General features: G+C 45.3%; 1 protein-coding gene across 1 annotated transcript; it reads left to right on the top strand.

Annotated features, from left to right (window-relative positions):
- Positions 1-538: 538 nt before the first annotated feature.
- Positions 539-19,934, top strand: Tekt1 (tektin 1). Its single transcript, XM_035447238.1, has 7 exons — positions 539-728; positions 7,477-7,642; positions 8,111-8,239; positions 8,609-8,752; positions 11,275-11,497; positions 18,932-19,128; positions 19,727-19,934. The coding sequence occupies exons 1-7, from the start codon at positions 539-541 to the stop codon at positions 19,932-19,934; spliced, it is 1,257 nt and encodes a 418-aa protein (XP_035303129.1).
- The last annotated feature ends 1,809 nt before the right edge of the window (positions 19,935-21,743 follow it).

The following is a 21,743-nucleotide window of genomic DNA, read 5'->3' as shown; positions in this document are numbered from 1 at the left end:
AAGTTGACATAAGACTAGCCAGTACACTGATCTGTGATTCAGCAACTCTTTGTTCTCTAAAAGACACACAGGAGAATATTAATAGCATTCTTGTGATAGTCCTAAGTGAGAAGAGGCCACACATTCATAAGTAATAGAAATAGGTTGATTTTTATGTAGTTGCCTGGCACATTACATTGCAGTGAGAATGGACCAGCTACATTATAAGCGGCCAGACCACTGTTACGAACATGATGTTAAATCAAAGGCACCAGATGCCAAAGAAAACACTGTGTATGCTTCAAAACCAAAGGAACTTATATGCAGCTCTAACTAAAGATCAAGTTGGTGGTCACCCTGTGTGTCTGGGAGTGGCAACTGGGGACTAGAAAGGTTTGGCATGTTGGTAACATTGATTTCTTGATCTGGGAGCTGGCTACACAGCATGCTTGGTTCAGATTATGATTGTGCATGTTTCAGTATGAGTGTCACAATCTGATGACGTTGCTTTCGTTTAATGCAAATAATCTGTGTTTGATCAGGACTCTGGAAATCTCAAATGGCCAAACTACTGCAGTCTCCACCCAAGTTCCTTCCTGAAGAGTGGTATATTGCTAACAAAAGCCAGTACCACAGAGCAGAGGCTCAAAGGTGCCGATCTGAACGCCTAGTGGCAGAGAGCCAGAGGCTTGTAGATGAAATCGAGAAGACCACCAGGAAGTCTCAGAGTGATGTGAACAAGAAACTTGGTAAGACAATGTTATTAGTGTGTTTGTGGCTGCATCCTGATGAGGTTATTGGGAGCTAGCTATAGTGTCATGTTTGGTGTGGCAGTGTGTCATTCTTGAAGTATGGGGGTGGACAGAACAGGTTCATTCTGCAAATTCTGTGTTTAAGACCAGTGCCATGAGACAGACACAATAACACCATCTGATTTTCAGCCATCTATCATTCATTCACCAATTTGACTCCCATTCATTGATAGCATGGCTGGACCATATATTGGGACCACCACAGGGGATGAGCAGAGTCTGTGCATCCATGAGTTCCCACCTTGAAAGAAGAAAGGTGTGAAAGTCATTGGTCAATATAGAGCCAGATAGGTCCTGAGTGCAGAGAGCTAAGCTGAGGGTGGGACAGGCACTGCAGAACCGGGGAAGTTCTTAGAGATTAACATTTGAGCTTCGTTTTACAGGAAGAACAATTCAATCTTAATAATTCCATGCTGAAACACAGCACTTGAAAAAATGATGATTTTGCCCGGCAGTGGTGGCACATGTCTTTAATCCCAACACTTGGGAGGCAGAGGCAGGTAGATCTTTGTGAGTTTGAGGCCAGCCTGGTCTACAGAGCTAGTTCCTGGATAGCCAGGGCTACATAGAGAAATCCTGACTTGAAACCCCCCCAAAATGGTGATTGTAAATAAACAAAACAAAATAAATCAGTAAATGTAAAATAAAATGGACATTGGTCAGCCAGATACTTGAAATGTACAAGCCAGAGGCTATCAATTTGGATGGTTAATGGGCAGGGAGGTAACAAAGGGGATGAAGGTAAAACAGGAGGGAGTGATGAGGACTTTCAAAGTCTGCATCTTAAATGTCACAGATTCATTGAGGAGTTTAAAATTAGCTGTTTACACCGGCATTACAAAAAAGTTAAGTTTAAGGCTAGCCTGGTCTACATAGTGAGTTCCAGGACAGCTAGGGCTGTACAGAGAGACCCTGTATTAAAAGAAAAGAACAACAACAATAAACAAACAAGCAAACAAACAAACAAGAACTATCAAGGGGATAAAAGCAGAAGGAAAGAACCGACTTTAGAAACTTGTCCTGTGATACCCACATGTATGCAGTGGCGCACGTGCCTGTATGCACACATCACCTGTACATGAAAATAACAGTGACACAAAACAAAATAAAATAAACCGAAGGCTTAGGGTATAGCTCAGTGATAGAATATGTTTGTCAGGCCCTAGGTTCTACCCCAGCACTGAAACATAACAAGATCTATGAAACGCCTCTGAGTAATGCCAGCAAGAGATGTGCAGAAGTTCTCCACCGAAAACTGCAGCCCATTACTGCAACAGTCAAAGAGGTCACAAAATAAATGCAGGATATGGAAATTAGTGCATAGGAAAATTCAGTATTTTAATTACCCCACAGGGCGACCACTACAAATTGACCTATAGCTTTAATACAATGCCAATTAAAAACACCCACCAGGCTTCCCGGCAAGCTGCTTCCAAAAAGGTACACCAGACTGATGTCTGTCCTTGCAGAGTTTCTGTCTGAAAGTCAAGATGAGTCAGGCACACAGAATCCTGGGATGGGGTTTGACCCATAGGGCACTGTCAGATTGGAGGAGGAACAAACCACTTTGACCTTATTTAGTGACACTCAACTTTCCAATCCGTGGAGCACTTAGTGTTCCTCCCTTTGGCCTTTCTCCAGGACGGGAAGCCATGCTGTGCCTCTCACTTGGTTCATTTGCTTTCTCTCTGGCTGTTTCTTCTCCTTCCTGATTGTTGATCCTTCTCTTTCCATTCATCTCTACTGGAGTTCCTCACTGTTTTTCTCTTGGCCCTCATAGTCTTTTCTCCTCTTCCCTCTCTTTCTTTTTTAAAGAGATTTATTCTTTTACTGTTATATGCATACATGTGTGTCTGAGCATACTATACTGTATAAAGTACACAGTGCACAAGAATCTCCAGAGGCCAGAGAGGGTATCAGATTCCCTGGATCTGGAGTAACAAACAGTTGGGAGTTACCATGTGGGTGCTGGGAACCAAACCCTTGGCTTCAAGCTCTTTTTTTTTTTTTTTTTCCTTTTCATGGATTTTTAAGACAGGGTTTCTCTGTGTAGCTTCTAGACCAGGCTGGCCTCGAACTCCCAGAGATCTGCCTGCCTCTGCCTCCTGAGTGCTGGGATTAAATAAAGGTGTGCGCCACCAATTCCCAGCTGGCTTCAAGCTCTTAATTGCTGAGCTGTCTCTCCAGCCCCAAGCCCTTTCTGGACATTCTTCCCCGATCACTCATTAGAAGTTGCATCACAATCCTGCTTGTTTTACAAATAGAAATTGTCCCTATCAGAATTCTTTTAGGGAAGCCATACTGCTTTATATTTTCACCTACATTGCTTTAAGGACTTCAAAATAAACATATCTCAAGACAGATGCATCAGCATCCCTGAAAACTTGATTGTATGGCTCCTTAGCTTGGTGAGTGTACCCAGGCTATCCTTTAACTGACTTAATCCTTCATTGGTTAAATATGGCCCGTATTGTACTAGATGGGTCCGAGGATAAAGTTGATGAAGATATACACATTCTGGGCTGGAGAGATGGCTCAGAGGTTAAGAGCACCGACTGCTCTTCCAGGGGTCCTGAGTTCAATTCCCAGCAACCACATGGTGGCTCACAACCATCCGTTATGAGATCTGGTGCCCTCTTCTGGTATGCAGATATACATGGAAGCAGAATGTTGTATACATAATAAATAAATAAAATATTAAAAAGATATACACATTCTAGTATAAAAGAACAATAAAACCTCAAGAGACCACTGAAGTCATTCTGGACTAAAACACCGCAGTAAGAATAAAGAGAAGGTGCACACTAATTAGCAACAATGGTTTATGGATGATTTTAAACAACAGAAGCCACATAAGCAGACAAAGGCAGGATGTGGGAGTCGATGCACAGAAGTGGGAGCAGTGAAAGCCAGGTGAGTGGGACGGGGGCGTGAGTTGAAGCTGTGACAAGCCTTCCAGACCTTGAATCTGGACAGTTCAGTCCAGTAGGTAGCCGCCGACAAGAGATTAGGAGACTTCAAGAGGGATCGGGGAGTCGTGGCAAGTAGTGATGGAAGGCAGCTGTGTAGATGGTGTTGGTCAGAGAACGTGCTGAGGCAGAAAAAACAGGGAAGGGTACAGAGAGGGTCAAGGGTGGGAACAATAGGCAGGATGTCAGGGTCGTGGAATACAGGAAGTGAGGGCTTGTGGGTGAGGGTGCCTTCCGTGTGTGGTGCCTCTCTAAGCCTAGGGGAGGCTCAAAGGAGAGTGAAAAATGCGTTTGAACTGGTGGCTTGAAGGTCACGGGTGGCTTCGGAGGTGTCTAGTAGGGCAGTGAAAGATGCACAGTGTATGATGGGGTGGAGGCCAGTTTCAGAGCGGGGAGACTTCAGTTTATGTGACCGATGTAGGCCCCAGATGCAGGCATTCTCTCTTATAAAACTCCAGCCAAAAAGCAGTAAAAGATCCTTGGAAGCTTTGCCCCCAGGACAAGAGTGGGTGGAGACGAAGCAGCTGCAGAAAGTGATGGGCATTCAATGCTGGAAACTGGAAAGCAAAGAGCAGCTACACACATAGGTACTATGGACAACTGGGGTGGGCCGGCGACACTAAACTGATGGATTCGTGATGCAGAGACCTTGAAATATGTAAAGCTGGGTGCATCCAGCTACTGCTGAGGCTGGAGATTCAAGACGGAGATGGAAACACTGTGTGGAAAATCTTTAAAAAGAGCCCCTTCGCCAGGCGTTAGTGGCGTATGCCTTTAATCCCAGCACTCGGGAGGCAGAGGCAGGTGGATCTCTGTGAGTTCAAGACCAGCCTGGACTACAAGAGCTAGTTCCAGGACAGCCTCCAAAGCCACAGAGAAACCCTGTCTTGAAAAAAAAAAAAAAAAAAAAAAAAGAGCCCCTTCTCCATTCATTCCAGCTTGCCTTCATGCTGCAGAACACCTGAAGTCAGACTCAGTGAACAGCTGCTTTACAGGACATTGGTAGCCTGCCTTTGAAACGTTCCCCCAACCTGACAAGGACTTGGAAGATATCCTATGGAGAAATTAAGTGGCTTGAAAAGAAGGCTCTGCAGATATGAGTGTTTGGAGGGTCTCCAGGGAAATGCCTGGGCCCTGCTTCATGGCTCTATTCAAAAAGCATTCTAGTGAGCAAGCACGGTCCCCACAGACAGGGCTTCCAAGCAGCATCTCAGCACATCTGTTACTCGGCGGAAGACTCTCAGCATCACATGGATGCTGAAGGCAATGAGCAGATCCTCGAGACTCATGAAGATGCTGCAGCCTGAAAAAGAGACATCAAGGCAGCAAAGGGCCTGGGAAATGAAAAACAGGGAAGCAGGAAAAAGTTAAACATTAAAAGAAGCATTAAAAGATAAAATCGAGAGCCGGGCGCAGTGGTGGTGCAGGTCTTTGATCCCAGCACTTGGGAGGCAGAGGCAGGCAGATCTCTGTGAGTTTGAGGCCAGCCTAGTCTACAGAGCGAGTTCTAGGACAGGCTCCGAAGCTACACAGAGAAACCCTGCCTTGAAAAACCAAAAATAAAATAAAGTTGAATAATTCTCCAAGAACAATGAAAAAAGAGAAAGGAGACAAAAGATAGGCAAAATGGAGACTCAGTCTGAGAGGCTTAGTGATCAGTGGGGATTCTGGAGTGATAATAGAGACAATCGAGAAGGAGAAGAAATTATCCATGAGAAAAAAATTGTTTTTGAGCAAGTTGATGTCTGTTGTCTGGCACAGTAAGATTGACACTGGTGTGAGGTTTCAGAGAACAAGAAAAATGGAGGAATTCGTAAGAGTTGCCAGAGAAAAAGAACTGGAAAGGTCACATACAAAGAACTGGGGAGTCAGAATCATTTCACTCTTGTTCACAAAACTCTGAAAACTAGAAGGAAGCAGAGACATCAGACATCCGAATGAGAGGGGTTTAAGTGCCACAAACCAGTACACAGCTGAGCACCAGGCAATGCCAACAGCCAGGGTAGAAGAAAGGCGTGCTCAGGCTTGCAGCTTTTCAAAGATTTCAGCTCCTACACATGTATGTCTTAGGAAGTTCCTGGAGGGTGTGTTTCTGTGTGTTGAAAGGGTGAATTGAGGAGGAAGAAACACAGCTCAGGAAAAGGGATTCCAGCACCTGAGAAATGAACAGGGGGTTCCTGGGAACAAGACGAAAGGCTGGCGCAGTGGTGCAGAGTAGGTCACCTGGTCACAGCAGGAGGAGAAAGGGCCCTGTGAGAGGTGTTCTCAGAAGGGAACCGTCATCAGTAGGTTACTAGACTAGTTGGGGTTGATTGACAGGATACCAGCAGTTCTGTCAGAAAGTTTGAGTAAGCATTAGTAATTAATACAAATAAAATGAAAGTGTTACTTAATAATTGATTTTATTTTTATGTGTGTTTGTGTATGCACATGTGGGTGCAGTACCTGTGAAGACCAGAAGAAGGCACATGATCCTCAGAACTCTAGTTAGTGGGTGGTTTGAACCACCCAATGCTGGTTCTGGGAGCTGAACTCTAGTTCTTTATAAGAGCAGCACTGAGCCTGAACGAGTTGCTATAGTAACCACCTCACTATCTGTATGTTTCTGATAACTCAGATATATGCAATCTCATCTCTGAGAAAGAAATTATTTGGGCTGAGGAGATGGCTTATTGTGTAAGATTGCCTTCTGTGCAGCATGAGGACATGAATTCAGATCCCCAGCACCCACATAAAAAGCCAATTACTGATTGTAACTCCAGCACTGTGGGGGGCAGAGAAAGGAGAATTGTTAGGGCTTGCTGGCCACTAGGTTCAGAAAGAGAACCTGTCTCTGAGGAATAAGGTAGAGAGTCATAGAGCAGACATACAGCATTCTCCTCTGGTTTCTATGTATACATAACACATACACACACACACACACACACACACACACACACACACACACACACACACACACACACCCTTTTGAGAGCTAGGGTCTCAGGCTGGTTTACACTATGTAGTAAAGAGAGAGAGTGACCTTGAGTTTCTGATTCTCCTGTCTCTACCTCTCTCTCAAGTACTGGGATCACAGCCTTGTGCTACCACACCTAGTTTGTATGGGTGCTGGAGAATTGAACCCAGGACCTCCTGCATGTTAACCAAGCTCTTTTTTTTTTTTTTTTTTTTTTTTTGGTTTTTCGAGACAGGGTTTCTCTGTGGCTTTGGAGCCTATCCTGGAATTAGCTCTTGTAGACCAGGCTGGTCTCGAACTCACATAGATCCTCCTGTCTCTGCCTCCTGAGTGCTGGCGTGGGCCACCACCGCCCAGCTTTAATCAAGCTCTTTACCAACCAAGCTACATCGCTCACCATCACTGATCAGCATTTATAAAAATGTCACAAGGGCTGGGTTTGGTGAAGTACATCTTTAATCCCAATACATAGAAGGCTGAGGCAGATGGATTTCTTTGAATTCCAGGCTACCCTGGTCTGCATAGTGAGTTGCAGGCCAACCAGGAATTCAACCTGTCTTAAAAAAAAAAAAAGAAAAAAGATGGTGGTGCCACAAATAGTGTCACAAAAGTCTTGAAAAGTCGTCTAGGATAGGAGCGGGGCTTGGTGAACAAGCAAAGAGGCCTGGGTTCAATCGCCACTGGCACCACAGCCAACACACACTCGCAGTTGGCTCCACCAAGAGCAGACACAGCCAGGTGTGACTTCTGTGTGCTTCAGAGCAGAGACTTGAGGAGGTCAGGTTCTGGAAGAAGGAGTTAGACAACAAGCTTGAACAGCTCGTGCATGAGACGGATGATCTGCTCACCTACAAGGTCCGCCTGGAGAGATCCCTGGAGAGCTTCAAGGAGCCCCTGCATATCACAGAGAGGTGCCTGGCCTACAGGTGAGCCACCTGTTGTGTGAGACTCAGTGCCAGGGGGCAAAAGCTGACTGCGCTAGCCCATGGGTGGAGCAGGCAAACTGGCAGGTGTTCTGTTGAAGCTGGGATGGGGCCCGCGGTGCCTGTGGAAGGGACACTGCATATGGTTCATGCCTAAACTCTGCTGTCCTCTAACTAAAAATATGTTAGGGCTCAGCTTTCTGTGAGTGTCAAAGAATTAGAAAGCCATAAAATTAATCTTAAATAGTTTCTCCTATTATAGACTAGCCTGGGAGACACAGGAAGACCCTGTCTTAAAAATCAACCAATCAGGCAGAGCCAGCCAGCGACCAAACAAACAAAAATCAAACAAACCAAAGAGCGGGGAATGTTCATGTAGGGTTTCAAGGTCAGGTTTCTGCGCGTGTTGTGGATATTTTGAAGCGGCACAGGTACGAGGCAGTGTCCCACACTCCTGCCCCTCCCCGCCAGGGAGCAGCGCGTGGGCATCGACTTCGTGCAGGATGTGGTGGATCAGGAGCTGCTGAAGGAAGCCGATATCATCCGAGGCGTCATGGACCTGCTGAAACGCACGTTGGAGGAGATGACGGAGCAGATCAGGTACCGCACACCCCACCTGAGTTCGGGGAACCGGTGTGTCGCACCCCCACAGACGGTCTGCGACCCCGGGGTGGAACTCTGGCATGGAGTCCGGGTTTCTACCTCCCCCACTGGCGCCCTCTGGTGGCGAGCGGATTGTGGCGCCATCTCACTGGGAGTCCTTTGTATCCTTGGTACAGTTTTCAACTAAGGGCTTGGTCTCCAAGCATCAAATGGCATGTATGTGCATTGGGGACATGGAAGTGGGGAGCAAGGAGAGGTCATACTGAAAGACCCAGTTTCAGCTTCGTTTTCCAGGGCCTCCCTTGATCCTGCAGGTGTCACCAGGCCTTTCCCAAGAGAGAAACCCGGTTTGCCTTCTTCCTTCAGGCTGAACCGCTCTGCCAAGTACAACTTGGAAAAGGATTTGAAGGATAAGTTTGTGGCCCTAACTATCGACGACATCTGCTTCTCACTCAACAATAACTCACCAAATATCAAATATTCTGAGGATGTTGTGAGAATCGAACCCAAGTGAGTGGGGCCCTGAGGCTGGTCTAGGTGGAGCTGGGAATATCCGGGCCTTCTCAGTCTGACAGGGCCAGGAAGGGATGCATCCTGTAGTCCCTCAGAGCCAGGGGGCTTGGGACGAGGCATCTGCTGAACGGTTTTACCTTGCCCCTGGCCAGAGCCTTCTCTCACTTTAAGAAAGATTGGTACAGTATGTCCAAAGACTTACAATGTATTCCTTCATCTATTTATGTCTTTAACAAGTGGAATTGTTAAAACTGTCGTAATGAATGGATAATAACTTCCTGCATGGGTCCTTTTCCAAGATTACCAGCTAACTGTAGATTCACAGAAACACATGCACATTCAACACTCGGATCCATTTTGTTTAGTTTGCAAAAATATGTGACTTTTGTGTAACATTTAATTTGTATTAAAATACATTTGTGTGTGTGTGTGTGTGTGTGTGTGTGTGTGTGTGTGTGTGTGTGGATGGGTGGGTACACTGGTTCACATGTGGAAGTCAGAGGACAACTTGTGGGAGTTGGTCCTTCTACCAAGTGGGTCCTGGGGATCCCCTCAGGTCAGTAGGCTTGGCGGCAGGCAGTTTTACCTATCTCACTGGACCCTTAACTTCCACTTTTCAATTAGTGTTATATGGTAGAACTAACTCATTCATATCTGATTTTTAAATTAAATATACAAACATAGAATACATACCGTAAATACTAAATCCAAAGTTCAACAATTATCATTGTATTAGTATCTTTTTAATGTATAAAAGATATGTACCCCCAAACTTAGCTTCTTAGAATAATAAATGTTCTTATCTCATGACCTTGGGTAGGTTGAGAAGCCAGACACTGCTTAGCTGGTAGCCTGGCTCAAGGTGTCCTTGGGTGGAAGTCAAAGGGCTGTGCCCATCTGAAGGCTCCACTGGGGACTGGTTGGCTTTCAATGTGACTCATGTGAGGGTGTGGGCCCCAGTTACTGGCTTTATGAACTTCTCCAAGGACAGTTCATGACATGGAAGCTGGTGTCTTGCATCCCAAGTGACGGGAGAGAAAGAGAGGCAAAGGTGGGAAGGAGAGGAATCCCAGAGAAGCCACGAGCTTCTATCTCAGTCTCAGAATCAACATTTCATCTTTGGACTTGTGAGAAAAAAGTTGTCTAATTTGCTGTCATCCTTAAGGCAAGGGAGACAGGGACTCTGGGGACTAGTCAGAGGCTGGCTCTAGCCACAAAGTGGAGAAGCCTCAGGCAGTCCTCCAGGACGGAGGGAAAGAACACCCTCCACCTTGCTACCACAGAAACACTTCTGCCTTCCCCTTTCTCCTTCTTCCTCTTCCTCTTCTTCTTCTGCCTCTGATTCTTGAGACAAAGCTTTTGATGTAACCCAGGCTGGCCTCAAACTTGAGATTCTCTTACCTCAGCCTCCCTCAGTTCCTTCTGCCTAATATGTTTTTTTTTTTCCTACTCCCCCAAAGAAGACACTCTCTTGACTCCTAATAGGGTTGCTTGCCTATACATTCTGTGGTGTGTGTTTATGAATAACATATTTTAGGAAACCAGATAGACGGCCCAGTGGTTAAGAGTGCTTACTGTTAGTATTCAGGCATCTGTACTAGCCTGACTTGGGGTTCTGACAGGATATGCCCTCAGCTGCAGTCACTAAGAGCATCGCCTATGCATATTCATTATGTTCTCTTTTAAAAGGGCCCGGTCCACCTCCCATCCCCTCTCTCTCTCTCTTTCTGTGTCTTTCTCTCTCTCTTTCTGCCTTTCTATTCCTCGCTCCTGCTCCTTCTGTTCCTGGAGGCTGGTTTCCCTCTTCCACTCCCCCCCCCCCCACACACACAAAAAAAAACTCTGCTCGAACTCTGCTGCATGGCATCTTTCTCTTGTGTGCCACTTTTCTTAAATTACAACACTTACTACTCTTATAGAGGACCCACGTTCTATTCTCAGCACCCACATGGTGGCTTACCGTCATCTGTAACTCCAATTCCAAGGGATCTGATGCCCTCTTCTTGCCCCTGTGGGCACCAGGCATGCATGCAAAGACACGCAGGCAAAACACCCTTGCGCATAAAGCAAAAGCAAGCCTTCAAATAACATTTATTAAACTATTTATCAAAGTTTCTAACAGTTCCTCTTCTAACTAGCTATCTGTTTAACTCCCGGCTTCTCCTCACTCAGTGTGCTAGGTTGTAACTATTGTTTCTCTTTTATTTTTGTGTCAACACTTAATTGTCTTCAGCTGTGTGATCTTGGCCAAATTCATTCACTTCTCTGGGCTTGTTTTCTCCTTTGTGAAGTCGGAGTCATAGAAGTAGCTTCGTAAGCTTGCTGGGGGATGAAATGAGGTGACGTCTGTGCGTGCCAGCTCAGTGTCTGGCACAGACACGGGAGGTTTCCAAAGATACTGACTGCTGTTGAGGTGGAAAAACATCCAAGTACTTGTGGGATTGGAGGTAGCTTAGTTTCCAGTAATACTCAGGAGCTGCCCCTGCTACCCCAGTCCGAGTGAGAAACTTGTGTTTCAGCTCAGTGAGTCTGGAGGACTGGCTGGACTTTTCCAATGCCAATGTCGAGAAGGCAGACAAGCAGCGGAACAACTCGATGACGCTGAAGACCCTGGTGGACCGCATCCTGTCCCAGACGGCCAATGACCTGCGCAGACAGTGTGAGGTGGTAGACACAGCATTCGTAAATGGGCTGAAAGAGACCAAGGGTGCCAGGGACAAACTGGCTGATTATCTGGCCAAGGTGAGGTCCCTGGGGACACACTGTATTCATGAGGTTTTTCTTTCTTTCTTTCTTTCTTTCTTTCTTTCTTTCTTTCTTTCTTTCTTTCTCTCTCTCTCTCTCTCTCTCTCTCTCTCTCTCTCTCTTTCTCTCTCTCTCTTTCTCTCTCTTTCTTTCTTTCTTTCTTTTTTTTTTCCGAGACAGGGTTTCTCTGTGGCTTTGGATCATGAGGTCTTTCTAAGGAAGCATAAATGTCTGTGTCTGCTGGGCTCTGTCAATACTCTCTCTGTAGAGGAGAGATTTTCAAGGAGGCAGAGCCCAGAGGTGGGAAAATGGAGGTTGGGATCCCGTCACAGCCTTAGATCCCCCTCATGTAGCAGGCAAAGAAAGGACCTGAACTCATATGAGCGAAAACACTCAGTTTCTTCAAATCTAGCTCCAGCCCCCTGTTTAACTTTCCCCGCTCAGTGGTATACCAGCAAATGGCTTCCAGGAGACAAAAATAAAAAGTCTCTGAGGTGTAGAACTTTCAGATTCCCATAGTGTAAATATTCCCACGTGGTCCATTCCAGACTCCCTGTTTAACAAAGAGCTGGCAAGAGTCACCGAAAATTTTACCATGGGAGCACACGGAATCCAGCTTCTACACACCTCTTTCCTTACTCCAGGACCCAGGAGCCTGAGCGCACTTAGTCAACCGTCTGAGCTCAGAGATGTGGAGAAGTAGAGTCTAGTGGAATAGGGCTTTACTTTGAACTTGAAAGATGGAGACCCATATTAGACTCTGGCAGTAGTGAGCTGGAGGATTTAAAGCAGATCCTTCTAGCTTTCTGCATCTCTTGGCCAAACTGTAAGATGGAGGCCATGCCAGGGCTTCTGCAGCTGAGAGAAGCCAAATCTTCAGGGTAGCCACGACTGGGGGTGGGGGATGGTTAGATGGGGTGAGGGGTGTACAATGCAAGGCATGTTCCTCACCTGTGTCTTCTAGTAGATCCTTCTAAGACAGTAAAAACAAGTAGGTGAGATTGATTTTATAATATTTTATTTAACTTTCAATATAAACATTATTTTAACATGTTATCCGGTAATTAACGACGTATTTTGTATTTTTATAATTAACTCTTTGAGGCTGGGGAGGTGGCTGAGTAGGTAAAGTGCTTGGTGTGCAAGCATAAGGGAGTGCCTGAGTTTGGATCTCCAGCACCCATGTTAAGGGTGGGGCATGGAGGCGCATACTGTGGTGGATGCCAGTGCTTGCTGGGTGTGGACTGGTGTGGAGATCAATGGATCTTGAGGGCTTGCTGGCCGGCTAGTCTAGTTGAAGTGGTGAGGTCCAGGTTCACTGAGAGACTCTGTTTCAAAAAAGAAGGTAGAGAGCAATAGAGGAAGACAGCCAGCACTGACTTATACACCTGGGCATGTGCACCTGCATACACAAGTCTAACACACACACACACACACACACACACACACACACACACACACACACCTTTTAAAACCTAATAATCTAATGCACACAGGACCCAGTGTGGTGGCATATGACATTAATCCTAGTACTTAAGAAGCAGAGACAAGCAGATCTCTGTGAGTTTGAGACCAGCCTGGTCTACATAGCTAGATACAGGCCAGACAGGGCTACATAGTGAAACCCTGTTTCACAGAACAAAACATAGGCATTATACATAACACATACAGTCTCTTAGTATACTACACATAAGTGGTACAAGTTCAAAGTCATTAAGAGTTTGTGGGCGCCGGGCGTTGGTGGCGCATGCCTTTAATCCCAGCACTCGGGAGGCAGAGGTAGGTGGATCTCTGAGTTCGAGACCAGCCTGGTCTACAAGAGCTAGTTCCAGGACAGCCTCCAAAGCCACAGAGAAACCCTGTCTTGAAAAACCAAAAAAAAAAAAAAACCAAAAAAAAAACAAAAGTGTTTGTGGGCAACCATGTTTTTCTGTCTTTAGAGTCTTGAATTTCAAGATCCAATAGAGACACAGAGACTAGAGTATGGGTAAAGTTATGTGGACAGAAGAACAAGCAAGCACAGACCTTGAGTGACTCTGGGGTCCCACATCCCTATTTGGAAACCTTGGACTTAGGTCCCATGAGAAAGAGGCCCACTTGGCCTTCCCTGGTCAGGAAGAGACTTTGCAAGCCCAAAGGACAGTGTTCAGCTCTCCTTTTGTTTGCAATTAGCTGTTTACTTAGTGAACAAAGCATGTTTAATCCTCTGAAAGGTTTATGATTAAGTAATAATGCTTAAAATAATCAAATGCATAAGCCTGCAAATATTTTTCTACAAAAAAATCAAATAGTAAATATTGTAGGCATTATGAGCCAAGGGGCATCAATCAGTGGTTTTACGTTGGTATTTATATAGCAAGGAAGACATAAAATTTCCTAAAATTCTTCACTTTCAGAAATCCAGTAGTAATAATAATCACAGTGATGGAGTGTAGTTTTTAAACAGTGATCTACCTACAAGGAAAGAGGGATCCTGTTTGAGGAGATAGCATCTTGCTTTGTTCGGATGAAAAGTTTCCAAGGAAATCCCTTGAAAGCATTCATTTGCCAGTGCTGAGCTGTAACAAGCTGTTACATAATTCATCTAAAAATATCATTTCATTCAGATTCATACTGCCAGGTGATGACAAAACGTCAGAACAAATGATTTTCTTTTTTTCTTTCTTTCTTTTTCTTTTTTTGGTTTTTCGAGACAGGGTTTCTCTGTGGCTTTGGAGGCTGTCCTGGAACTAGCTCTTGTAGACCAGGCTGGTCTCCATCTACCTCTGCCTCCCGAGTGCTGGGATTAAAGGCGTGCGCCACCAACGCCCGGCTCAGAACAAATGATTTTAATTGGCTGTGTTCACTTCTTGGGATTTGTGTTCCTTTGTGGATTTGGGTCAGATGCTTCTCCTGATGTTTGCCTTTCAGCATGCAAATCCCTCCCATCTGGGGGTGAGATCACCGCTCACTGTAAAGTGAACGCTTAAATGTGAGCAATTCCTTTGGTTTGCTTTGAGGTCTGAACTGACTGTTGGGAGTTGGAAACTGTCATTGCAAATATATGCAGGAAAGGAAGTCTTCCTTCTTGCTTTAACTTTGATAGCACTGAAATGTGGAGAGCATCTTGACCCCAGGTGCAATCGGGGTGGCTGCATCCTAAGCTGTGTACCTTGGGCTGTCTTGCCTCAACATTTTAGGCCAGTTCAATCCACAAAGCTAATTTTCAAAACCATCCAGCATTTGTTAGCAATGGTTGAGGGTTCTTCTTATTCAGAAAAATTCCAATCTTAGCCCTGGGCTAAAATAAACCATAAGAAAACATAAGTGTGGTGAAGCCACTGAACTGCAGAGCTGTGGAGCACACAGAACCATTGAGCTGCCGTTTCTAAAGAAACAGTGTGACAGTGTCACGTCTGAGAGCTAATGAAGTTCATTGTTGACGGAGTTAGTGCAGCACCACATGGCAGAGCCAAACGTTTTATGCAAAGTACATTTAAAAAGTTCTGTGTATGCATGTGTGTGTAGCATATGTGTACTTGTATGAACGCGTGCGCAGATGTGGAGGTCATAGGCTGACTTTGAATGTCTTCTTCCATTCATTTCTATTTAACCTTTTGAGACCAAGTCTCTCATTGAACCCACTGACTAGCAAGCTCTGGGGATCCCGTTGTCTCTGACCCCCAACCCCAGTGCTGGGGTTACATGTGTGTGCTTTGCCACACCTGGCTTTTACAAAGGTGGGTGATGGGGACCTGAACTTAGTTCCTCCAGCTTGTATGTAGATGCTTCAACTGAGCCAGCCATCTCCCCAGACTCTACAAAGCACTTCCTAATGAATAGTACGAAGACTAACCATGAGCTTTAGATAACTTGCATTTTCACAGGCTCTGTAAACTTGCTTAGCCCAGCCCATTTCTGCTCAACATGTATTAGTACCATAACATCTTAGCAGACTCTACTTCAGGTTGTGTTGAATTAGCAATTTCTGAAGTAAAGTGTGTATGTGTGTGAGTGTGTGTGTACGAGTGAGTATGAGTGTGTGTTAATGACAGATGTCTTCCTCTATTACTCTTCCCCTTATATTTTTGAAGTCTCTTACTGAACCTGAAGCTTGCCAACTTGGTCAGACTGGCTGGCTGGCTAGTGAGCTCCAGGGAACCCTCAGTCTCCATGACCATTCCCCAGTATTGGGGTTATAGAAGAACACCACTGCTCCCAGACTGTTTTTTCAACTTTCTGAAAGTTGTCATATTGTGTATTCATAGAGGCTAACTCTTTAGTCACATCCAACTCATCCTTGACACTTCTGCAATAAACAATATTGAACAGTATTAGAATGCCTGACAACTCATTATGAGAAAAAGAAAACCATATGAAATTGATCATTATACAAAAAAGTGATTATGGATTTTACTCTAGTCCCTGGACTGTATTTTGGGCAAGTATTTCACATAATGGATAATCTTGAACAAATTTGTGTTCTTTGGACACATTTCCTTTAGCTGCTGCCATCAAAAATGGTACAATTGGCTGGGAATGGCTTCCTTGCTTGGCCAGGAAATGAATGGCTTGGAACCTTTGATTGCAGCCTCATTTTCACTTTAAGACACTGCAGTGATGGGATTTTCTGATCATTGCTTTCCTGCGAGTTGAAAGTATTATGATTGAGGCATGGTCTAATGATGTAGAGTGTTGTCATTCTGTGTCACTGCATAACAGGTTCATTGGTTCTACTCCTAATCCATAAATACTGAAGACTATACTGGGCCTTTAGCATGCAACACTTGGGTCCAGTTTTCTTGTCTTACCATGATGTGTACATAGTTTGCCTTAGTTTAATATTTCAAAATTTATACTGAGCTGGGTGGTGGTAGCACATGCCTTTAATCCCAGCATCCAGGAGTCAGAGGCTAGTGGATCTCTGTGAGTTCAAGGCCAGCCTGATCTACAGAGTCAGTTTCAGAACAGCCAGAGCTGTTACACAGAGAAACACTGCCTCAAAAAAACCAACCAACCAACCAAACCAACCAACCAACCAACCAACCAACCAACCAACCCAACCAACCAAGAAAACCAGAATTTATACTGAAACTGCTCCCCAATAGGTAAGTCCTCTAGCAAGTGTCCTCAGGGCCCTTACCGAAGGGATGGATGGAAGTAGGCAGATCTTTGCCTTCTGCCTTCGCCACGGGTGGACACAGCAGCGAGGGGCTGTCTCAAACCAGAGAGAGCTGCCTCAGCAGACAGTACTCACCTCCAGCACAACTGTGAGAAATCAGTTCCCGTTTCTTATCCCTTTAAAAATAGCAGTAGGAAGGGACTGAGACACTGGTAATGAGACAATGAAATAAGATGTTACTGGTGAGGGGATGCCTGGAAAACCATGGAGCATTAACTGCCTGGCTGTGATTGACAGTACTTTGGGCAACAGTACAACACAATGACAGCATCATACACAGTCTGTCAACACCCCTTAACTCTGTCCTTGTTCAAAAGTGGCCATAAATAAACCAACATGCATGACTGTGTCTCAATATGACTTTATTTGTGGGCACTGAGAATGGCACTTTATATAATTTCCATGGCAGAAAATATTCTGCTTCAGATTTTAGTCCGTTAAAATATAAAGCATTTAGCAGAATGCAAGATTGGTCTTGAGGTAGGAGGAAAGGTTTCAGAACATCCATCTGATAAATCAGAGCGGTATCTGGACAGACACCCCACTGATAACTCTCCATTGGTGTGACTAAGCACATGCAAAGATACTCATCCTCTTATGACATCAAGAATTTCAAATTAGGACTCAGTGGTTAAGAGCATTGGCTACTCTTCCAGAGGTTCTGAGTTCAATTCCCAGCACCCACATGGTGATTCATAAGATCTGGTGCTCTCTTCTGTCCTGCAGGCATACTTGCAGGCAGAACACCGTATACATAATAAATAAATAAATACATTTAAAAAAAGAATTTCAAATTAAAACAAAGAGAAGACACCATGTACCTGCAGGAAATCCAAGACAGCAGCATCAGATGCTGGTGAGGGTCCTGGCCCAAGCCTCTCACTCCTGGTCTGTGGGAATGCAAAGGGGCCTGGTTCCTCCCAGAACTGTTGATACATTTACACGATCAGTCTCATTCCCTGATATTTGTCCCAGCGAGACTAGAACTTCCGTCCACATAAATAGTATCTATGTAGCAACCACTTTGCAGAAGGAATAATTGTCATGAACAAGGTTATGTTCTCTGGATGTACTTCCTCTACTTGCTTATAGTCAGACATGATTTAGTTGGTGACTGATTTTCCTTGCTTGGCTCTCATACCTGGAGCCTTAATTTGCTTGCAGCCTCATTTTCACTTTTTGTCTCAAAATTAAAAAAAAAATATTAAAGTATGTAATTAAGCAATAATGATTTAGCCACAATCTTAAAATAAAATTTTAAACATTTATTTACTTAGCATTTGCTCACCTTTTTAGTGTGTGTGTGTGTGTGTGTGTGTGTGTGTGTGTGTGTGTGCGCGCGCGTGCGTGCACGACGCTCTCATACACACATGCATTCATGTGCATGGCGGCCAGAGGATAAGATGCAGGAAGCCAGTCTTCTCCTTCTACTATGTAGGTCCTAAAATTGGACTCAGTTGTCAGACTTTGACTGCAAGCACCTTTACCCCCTGAGCTGCCTCACTGGCCCTGAAATTTTATTTTGGAGACAATATTAGGGTATTTAAGAGAACATATTACTCATCTTTTCTTACTATTTAGACTGGCAGAAGGTTTCTCTTAAGATATTTAAGTATGAAATTATTTATCAGTTTATAAATGCAGTTGTAAATAGACAAAGGGTGTTAGCTAAGTTTGAAGTCAAAGAAACTGTTGGTCACAATGAAGTAAAAGTGATTAACATTTGCTAAGTTCAAAATAACCATGTATTTATTTTATGTGTATGATTGTCTTGCCTGCATGTATACCTATACTTAGTGCCCACAGAGGCCTTGAGAGGGCATCAGATCTCTAGGAACTGGAGTTATAGAGGCTGTGAGCTGCCATGTGGGTGCTGGGAACTGAACCCAGGTCCTTTGAAAGAACTGCAAGTCCTCTTAACTGCCGAGTTGTCCTTTCATCTTTTCTAAATTTCAAATAGTATAGTGTCTGTAAAGTGAATTTAAGAAATCCTTTTTACGCTGGGTGGTGGTGGTGCAACACCTTTAATCCCAGCACTGAGGAGACTGTGTGGGTGATGAGGTAACAGGGCCAGTCAGATCCTCTTGGTGCCTGGGGTTCCATAGTTGGGAGAGTATCTCTGCTTTGGCGACAAGTGTTCGACTGTCTGGGGTTCTGTTTAGGTGGGAATGTGAAGTCGCGTCTTCTTAATGCTCATGGTCACCATAGCTCTGTCAGCATTGTTGATTTCCAAGGAGCATGGCCTCAACTACTCCAATCCTTTCCTTCAGGTTATGGACGAGATCTCTTCCCAGGAGAAAAACATTGCTGCTCTTGAGAACGCCATCTTGGAACAAGAAGGGCCGGCTAAGGTAGCGCACACGCGCCTGGAGACCAGGACGCACCGGCCTAATGTGGAGCTGTGTCGCGATATCGCTCAGTATCGGCTGATCAAAGAGATTCAGGAGATCAACCATAATGTTGCCAGGTGGGCCAGCCCCTGCTGGAACGTGACTTCAGGCTACATTATAAATACCGGGAAGGGGCATGGCCGAGGGTGCTGCTGGCTCTGTAACGTTGGAAGGATGCCCTTCCTGAAACAGATCTCAACCCCAAGGCGTTTTGTTATAAAGTCCAAATCCAGATGTTTGGATAATATCTGTTGTTTTAAATATTGGCTTTTCTTTTCCAGTGATGAAAATATAAAGCCAAGGGCTATGCAGCAAGAACTCTACCACTGAGAAATGTCCGTCCGCCCCCTCCCCCCACCCCTTCAACTCTTGTTTTGAGACCAGTTCTTGCTAAGTAGTTTGGGCTGCCCTTGAGCTGTCTATGTAACCTAGGCTGGCTTTTATGTAATCATCCATCCCTTAAGTGCTGGGTTTACAGGTGTATACCACTACCACATCCAGCAAGTACATCATAAGCCTGCCTGTGGCCAAGAGCCAGAAAGCACTGCCTTGAGAAGCAAGCAAGGGGATGAGTGCTATCGGTTTGACTGAGTATCTACTAAGCGGGTCCCCCTCCCCCTTGGAAAAAGCAGTGCAGAGCGAGTGATGATTCCCACGCTCTTCTCCTTCTCCCAGGTTAAAGGAAATCTTGGCCCAGGCTCAGATAGAGCTGAAGGCACTGTACCGCAGGCAGCTGGCCCTGCAGGAGGAAATCCAGGTTAAGGAGAACACCATCTATATCGATGAGGTGCTGTGCATGGAGATGAGGAAGTCCATCCCCCCTCGTGATGGTGATGACCATGGGGCCTGGGAGGGAGGCATCCGAGCGGAGGCCATCTGCTGATAGGTGCTGTTCAGATTCTCATTAAACCACATTGTAAGACAGCAGTAGCTCAGGATTCTCATTTCAGGTGGGTAGAACTTTGGGCAGCCTGTCACAGCCTCTTGGTAGGACATCTCAGGCCCTCTGGGTATCTGTGGCTCAGGGACAAGATTCTGTTCTACCATGGCTGTCGATGAGGTGGGTATTTCACAATTCAAGGCTATGTATTAACATCATCCATGGACTTGGGGCCAGGGGAGGGAGCCATTAGAGATCCATTCTATTCACACGCTCAGGCTGGGTCTTCTGTCCAAGGCATGCCCTTCTTTCTTATAGACTGGTATGCACGCACTTCTCAGGGGTCTCAGCATCCATTTATCCTAGGAAGCAATGTGGAGATTACTGGCTTAGATGCCCGCTCCCACCTCCTGGTAGTTCATCGCCAGTCTATGCAAATGTCACATAAACAGATGAAGGAGAAGGTGGTTAGGGGCTCCCTTCTCTGAGTGAGTAGAAGACAGCCTAAGGCCAAGAGGACGCTCAATTGTCTAAAGTTCAGTCTAGGGACCGGGAGGAGTAGTGGTAAGCACAATCACTGGTGTCTGTGGTTGTGAGGTCAGAGAGGAAATGTCCCTGGCCCAAAGACTAGGGAAAGGTTCCAACAGTAGCAGTGGTGACTTGAGTTTGCTGTAGGATTCTGGCACTTACAGGTACAGTTTCTGATGGACAGCTGGGAAAGACAGCAGCAGCCTGGGCTGGGTTGGGAAGGCAAGTCCCTGTCCAGTCTGCATCCTTCAGCGCCCCCATGTGACGGCAAGAAGTTTTACTACTTTGTTTTTTCCTTCCTGAAGGGGAACTCATTTTGTGTTTTATTCTTGACTATTTAGTACTCACTGGATGTTTTTGTTTTGTTACATTTTTTACTTTTAAAATGAGTGTCAGTAAAGGAAAATAAAATTCGAATTCATGCTAACTGTGGTCAAGAATATAGGTGTCTAAGGGCAGGCAAGATGGCTCGGGGTGGGGGGGTGGGGGGAGGGTAAAGGCACTTGAAGCCAAGCCTGAAGACCTGAGTTTGATACCTGGGACCCACATGGTGGGAGAAGAGAACTGATGCCCACAAGTTGTCTTCTAACTAACTACCACCCTTGCTCCGTGGCATTCTTGTGCTGCCTCCCCACCTCAGTAGTGTGTGTGGATGTAATAAAAAAACAATTCTCTTTAGAGAATAGGCATTGGGAAGGGGAGGGTGGAAGCAATAGCTCAGTGGGTAAAGTGTGAGTACAAGGACCTGAATTTGGAACCTCAATATCCACGGAAAAAAAAAAAAAGCCCAGACATGGTAGTGTGTGTCTGTGATGCCAGTGCTGGGAGATGGGGTGGGGAGGGGGGATTCTGGGGCTTGCTGGCGAGTCAGCCTAGCCATACCAGTGAGCTCCAGGTTCAGCAAGAGATTCCATCCATCCATGCCCCTCAAATGTTTTGGTTCTGGAGGTGTATCTCAGTAGTGGAGTTCTTGTCTAACACATGTGAGTACTTGCATTCACACAAACATTCATGCACACATATATACATGCCAGTTCTGAAGCCAGGCATCCGGGACTATCAGTCTCCTACAAATTTGTCTTTATTTACCTATTTGCTGGCACTCTGTGTAGAGTGAGGATATTTCACCAAGAGCTGTTGCAGTCCATTTCACAGGAGGCATCTACAGTGGTCCACAGCTGTCAAAACCTTTGTAGCTACAAAGTCCACCGATGCAGCCCTGTCTACCCACTCAAACCAGACATCCTTTCAAGATAAAATAAGCCTCATTCTTGCTGGGTGCTG

Source organism: Cricetulus griseus, chromosome 7 (genome assembly GCF_003668045.3).
Source record: "Cricetulus griseus strain 17A/GY chromosome 7, alternate assembly CriGri-PICRH-1.0, whole genome shotgun sequence".
NCBI lineage: Eukaryota > Metazoa > Chordata > Mammalia > Rodentia > Cricetidae > Cricetulus > Cricetulus griseus.
This window is presented reverse-complemented; position numbering and strand designations above follow the sequence as displayed.